Raw genomic sequence first — 6,332 nt, 5'->3', positions numbered from 1 at the left:
TACCAGTTGCAGTCAGCCAGAAGGTGGAGTAGATTTAGCAAGATTGGAACAGAAGGAAGGGGAGCAAAACATAAACTCAAAGATGGGGAATGATCACGTGGGAAGTACTTTGGAACATCTAAAGCAATTTAGCCCTATTCAAGAGTGGGAAATTGAGGAGGTGAATCCTTTAGCAGTTCAGCAACACAATCCATTATTGGATAAAGACATGGATGCAACAATATGGGTCCATCAAAATATGATCAAATTGGGGAAAATGTTTGGAGTAGATTTCCAAGGACATGAAGAAGAAGCACTGGAATTGCTAATGCAAATTGACAGCTGCAGACAGGTTAGAAGGGTGGAGACAGAGTTGGATGTGAAGAAACAAAGATTCAAAGGATCACTGGAATTAAAAGGTTTGACTTCTTTCGATGTCAAATTCAAGAGTGACGGGAAAAGAAGTAGGGGAAGAGATCTATCAATTATTTCTATATGAGGATCAAAGTAATTTCCTGGAATGTAAGGGGTCTAAATGATAAGAAGAAAAGAGAGATAATAAAAAGTCAAGTGCAGAATTGGAGGGCAGACATTATTTGCATGCAAGAAACAAAAGTCGAGGGGGATATCGAGGAAATAATCAGGCAAATATGCGGTGGTAGATGGGTTAGGTATGCAAGTTTAGAAGCTAGCGGCACGAGAGGGGGGATTTTGATGTTATGGGATTGCAGAGTATGGAAAGGGGAGGTGTTACAGACTGGTGCATACACTTTGACGTGCAAGTTTGACGCTCTTCTACAGAATTTTCAATGTCACATAACAAGAGTGTATGCTCCAAATTGTAGAATAGAAAGGAAAAAAGTATGGAGTGAAATTGGTGTAGTGAGGGGATTGATGGAAGGTCCTTGGGCGGTTTGTGGCGATTTTAACGTTACAAGGTACCCTTCTGAAAAACGGGAATGCTCAAGGAGGTCCAGAGCGATGGTGGAGTTTTCGGATTTTATAGAAGATATGGAGATGATAGATCTTCGACTTGAAGGAGGAAACTATACTTGGTTCAAAGGGGACAATTATACAGCGGCTTCAAGAATTGATAGATTTCTCATTTCAGAAGAATGAGATGTAAGGCTCAGAAATATCAAGCAAACTATCCAACAAATGCTGATTTCGGACCATTCACCTGTGGCTCTAGAAGGCGGTGCGTGGGAACAAGCTAAATCATACTTTAAGTTTGAAAATTGGTGGCTGAATGTGGAAGGTTTTGAGGACAGAATTAGAGAGTGGTGGGGATCTTTTGAATTCTCAGGAAGACCTGATTACATTTTAGCTTGCAAGTTAAAAGCTCTCAAGGGCAAGCTAAAAGGATGGAGCAGAAGTTACGAAGGCAATTTGGGACTGCAGAAATCAAAATTGCTAAGTCAACTAGCAGATTTTGAGACAACGTAACAACTAAGAGCGTTGACAGAGGAGGAATCAGTCAGGAAAGCAGCCACTCTAATGGAGATTGAGGTGCAACTCAAGAATGAAGAATTTGCATGGAGACAAAAATCAAGAGCTTTGTGGCTCAAAGAAGGGGATATGAATACAAAATTTTTCCATCGGACTGCAAATGCACGCAAGAGAAACAACAACATTGACCAAATAATGATTCGACATGAAGTAATCGAGGATCCAGAAAGAATAGAGAACGAGATTATTGAATTCTACAAGGAGCTATACACAGAACCTGAACAGTGGAGACCAACAGTCAATTTCGAAAATAGTCCAAGCATTTCTGAATCGGAAAGGGAGTCTTTACAGAGTAACTTTGAAGAACAAGAAGTGCTGAGCAGTCTGAAGATGTGTGCAAGTGACAAGGCTCCAGGTCCAGATGGATACACAATGGGTTTTTTCAGAAAGTGTTGGGACATTTTGAAGGAAGATATCATGGCAGCTTTTAACAACTTCCATTCACAGGAGATGTTTGAGAAAAGCTTCAATGCAACATATATAGCATTGATTCCAAAGAAGACAGGTGCGAAAGAATTGAGAGATTTCAGACCGATCAGTCTGATAGGGAGCTTCTACAAACTGCTCTCAAAAGTCTTAACTGAAAGACTTAAGAGGGTGGTTGGGAAACTTGTTGATGCTCAACACATGGCGTTCATCAAAGGAAGACAAATAATTGATGCAGTGATGATTGCCAATGAAGCTGTGGATTCAAGAATAAAAAAGAAAGAACCTGGAATCTTATGCAAATTGGATATCGAGAAGGCCTATGATCATGTGAACTGGAGCTTCCTACTAAGAATGTTAGAACAAATGGGTTTTGGGCAAAAATGGATTAGATGGATGAAATTTTGCATATCTACTGTGAAATTCTCCATTCTTATAAATGGAAGTCCTAAAGGTTATTTTCACTCACACAGAGGTCTCAGACAAGGTGATCCTTTATCTCCCTTTCTATTCATCATAGCCATGGAAGGATTGAACAACATGATCAAAACGGCTAAAGTCAGTGGATGGGTTAAAGGCTTTGAGGTAAACAGGAGTGGGGCTAACAATCTAGAGATCACACATCTCCAATATGCTGATGATACTCTAGTCTTCTGTGATGCTGAAAAAGACCAACTTAGATTCTTAAGGATCATTTTGGTTTTATTTGAAGGAGTATCAGGATTACACATTAACTGGAGAAAGAGCAATATTTTTCCCATTAATGAAGTTAACAACATGGGGCAACTGACTCAGATATTGGGAGGAGAAGCTGGGTCCCTACCAACTGTTTACCTTGGGATGCCTCTTGGTGCAAGATCCAAATCAAAAGAAATCTGGAATTCAGTCATAGAAAAGTGTGAGAAGAAGTTGTCAAGATGGAAATCGCAGTACCTATCATTGGGGGTAGGCTAGTTCTAATCAACTCAGTATTAGACTCTCTACCTACTTACATGATGTCTTTGTTCCCAATTCCAGAAGGCATTTTACAGAGATTGGACAAACTCCGAAGAACATTCCTCTGGCAAGGCAATAAGGAGAAAAAGGTCTTCCATTTAGTCAATTGGAAGACACTAACAATGGATAAAAAACAAGGTGGATTAGGGATAAGGAATTTGAAGAACCAAAGCAAGGCTCTTAGAATTAAATGGTTATGGAAGTACTCTAAAGAACCCCAATCTTTATGGGCCAAAGTGATCAAAGCAAAGTATGGTGAAGAAAACAACTGGGTGTCAAAAAAAGTCAGTACATCATATGGAGTAAGTGTGTGGAAATCCATCAGAGAACTTTGGCCAATAATGAAGAATCATTCCTCCATAAGAGTGAACAACGGAAGGAACACATCTTTTTGGAATGATAACTGGCTAGGAATGGGAAACTTAAAGGAAAGATACCCAGATATGTTCGGTTTAGCACAAAACCAGCATAAGACAGTCGCTGATATGAGGAGTTGTCAAGGATGGGAAATAGCTCTAAGAAGACAGCTGAATGACTGGGAGATAACAAGATTAACTGACCTCTACAAAGAGCTGGAAGCATTTACAGGACTACAGGAAGGTTTGGATTCAATATGGTGGAAGAGGCACAACAAAGGGATTTACCGAGTGAAGGATGCATATAAGATTTTGAATCATGATAATCAGCAGGTAGACACATGGCCTTGGAAACATATATGGAAAACAAAGATTCCATACAAGGTAGCCTGCTTCACTTGGCTACTAGCAAAGGAGGCGGTTTTAACCCAGGATAATCTCATAAAAAGGGGAATTTCTCTGTGTTCAAGATGTTTTCTGTGTGGGGAAAATGCAGAAACTGTCAACCATTTGTTTCTACACTGCAAGATTACAGACCAACTATGGAAAATCTTTATTAGTCTTAGGGGTATTTCTTGGTCAATGCCGTACAGGATTAAAGATGTCATTTATAGCTGGGAGGAAGCTGGAGCTCAAGCAACTAGCAGAGATAGATGGAGGACTGTTCCGGCATGTATTTGGTGGACAGTCTGGAGGGAAAGGAATACTAGATGTTTTGAAGACAGAAGCAATTCACTGCAGAAGATCAAACTCAATTGTATTCTTCTATTTTGTTTTTGGTGCAAACAGATGTACACAGAAGATACATTGACAATCATAGACATACTAGGATACTGCTAGGTCTCAAATTAGAATATCTATAAATTCTCTCTATGTAAATTTGGTTTTCAGTGCAACCTATGTACTGATTTTTATAATATATACAATAGTTACCAATTCAAAAAAAAGGAAGACGTGGGTGTATTTTCTGAAAACAAAAGATGAGGCATTTTCGACATTTGTTAAATGGAAGACGATGGTTGAGAGGCAGACGGAAAGAAAAGTTGCTTCGTCTTCGAACTGATAATGGGTTGAAATTTTACGATTCTTGAGTTCGATAATTTCTGCAGCAGAGAGGGCATAGTGAGACACCACACTTGTGTCGAAACACCACAACAAAATGATATTGCAGAACATATGAATAGAACGATTTGTGATAGGGCACGAAGCATGGTTTCACACTTATATGTTAGCAAAGATTTTTGGGCTGAAGCAATCAATACAGCTTGTTATTTGGTCAAATAGATCTCCATCCACATCTATTGAGTTCAAAACTCCTTTTGAGGTATGGTCCGGTTCGCCTGCTGATTATTCAAATTTAAGGATATTTAGTTGTCCTGCTTATGCTCATGTGAGAGATGGAAAACTTGAGCCGAGGGCAAAGAAGTGCATATTTCTAGGGTATGCAACTGGAGTGAAATGTTATAGGTTGTGGTGCAGAGATCAAAAGACTCCAGGGCTAATTATCAGTAGGGATGTAACATTCAATGAATCTGCCTCACTGGATAATCAGAGGGAGAAGGCAATATCAAAAACAGATCGTGGTGTCAGTGACCGCATAGAGCTAGAAATTAAATCTCCACTAGCTCAACCCAATAGTTCTAAAGTAGAGGAAGTGGATGAGGTGCAAAATATTGATAAAAGTGATAATGTTGATGCATCTGCACAACAACAACCATATAGCATTGCAACATGCAGAGAGAAGAGAGTGATCAACTGACCGCAAAGGTTTGCAAACGTAGTTTATGGGAATCTTCTTGGATATACGAATCCAGTGGGATTTGCTTTGGCAGTTGCAGAGACTGTTGATGTAATTGAGTTCAGAGTACAGAACCAAATCGACGGATTAGTGCTATGGCTAAAGAGATTGAGTCTCTTAACAAGTTTAGGCGTTGCCTAGACTTGGTTGATGTGTGTGGCAATGGATAGAGCCCTTGCGAGGACTGAGGGCAAGGTAGAGAGACATTGTTCTTGTTGATGAAGAGAATTCAAGCCAAAGGGAAGATTTGTTATTTGTGGCTTGAATTATTTCCTTGTATTTTTAGGAAACCCATAATCCTTATAGGTTTAGGAAAACTCATTGTCATAATAGATCTGGGAAAGGAAAACCTATAGTCCTTGTCAAATTGGGAAACCTTTCTCTTATTTTTTTGGACCTTTTGGGATCTATATATAGGGGTTGTAGTTGGGGATCCTAAAGATTGTATTGTTCTTTTCTTGTTGATGAAGAGAATTCAAGCTAAGGGGAAGATTTGTTATTTGTGGCTTGAATTATTTCCTTATATTTTTAGGAAACCATAATCTCTATAGGTTTAGGAAAACCCATTATCCAAATAGATTTGGGAAAGGAAAACCTATAGTCCTTGTCAAATTGAGAAATTTTTCTCCTATATGTTTGAGACCTTTTGGGATCTATATATAGGGGTTGTAGTTGGGGATCCTAGAGATTGTATTGTACTTTTCTTCTCATTCATATTGGAAAACTCTCTCTGCTTTTGCCCCGAAGATTAGGCTTAACAGAACCTCGTTAGATCCTTGTATTGATTTTTCTTCTCTATTTGCTTTGTGTGTGATTGTGTGCTAGTTAACCCACGATATTCCGCAACAAATTGGATGAAGCACTGGCCACAGTAATGTGAGTAACTTAAACATCTACATCTCCGGATGCATAGAAGGCCAACTCCAGCTGATACAAACCAAAACAAATACAACAATAACAACCTAGTGAAATCCCACTAGTGGGGTTTGGGGAGGGTAGTGAGTACGCAGACCTTACCCCTACCCCGAAGGGATAAACCAAAACAAATAATATGCAATAAACAGGAATGATGTGAATGTTCCTATAATGACATTGGAGTACCTCATTATTACCCTCAGGGATTGCCCGAAATGATGATATATCAGGAACATCGAAGAGGATTTCTTTCCTTTCTTTTTAATTTTCTCGTCTCCTTTTCGAGTATATTTAAAACTGAGTAGTTGAAGGCTTTCAACACACAGAAGATTGAAGAAGCGCACAAATGATGA

At 39.2% G+C, this 6,332-nt stretch overlaps 1 protein-coding gene across 1 annotated transcript; it reads left to right on the top strand.

The window, feature by feature from the left end:
• Positions 1–474: 474 nt before the first annotated feature.
• On the top strand, positions 475–1,098 carry LOC142165394 (uncharacterized). The gene has a single exon (XM_075223959.1). It carries the CDS (start codon positions 475–477, stop codon positions 1,096–1,098), a length of 624 nt encoding a protein of 207 aa, XP_075080060.1.
• Positions 1,099–6,332: the final 5,234 nt, after the last annotated feature.

The sequence above is a fragment of the Nicotiana tabacum genome, chromosome 10 (genome assembly GCF_000715075.1).
Source record: "Nicotiana tabacum cultivar K326 chromosome 10, ASM71507v2, whole genome shotgun sequence".
NCBI classification, from domain to species: Eukaryota; Viridiplantae; Streptophyta; class Magnoliopsida; order Solanales; family Solanaceae; genus Nicotiana; species Nicotiana tabacum.
The sequence above is the reverse complement of the archived record's forward strand: the minus strand, read 5'-3'. Positions and strand labels throughout refer to the sequence as shown.

Coding starts and splice junctions, on each gene's coding strand:
- LOC142165394 (XM_075223959.1), top strand. CDS start 475: ATGAGGATCAAAGTAATTTCCTGGAATGTAAGGGGTCTAAATGATAAG.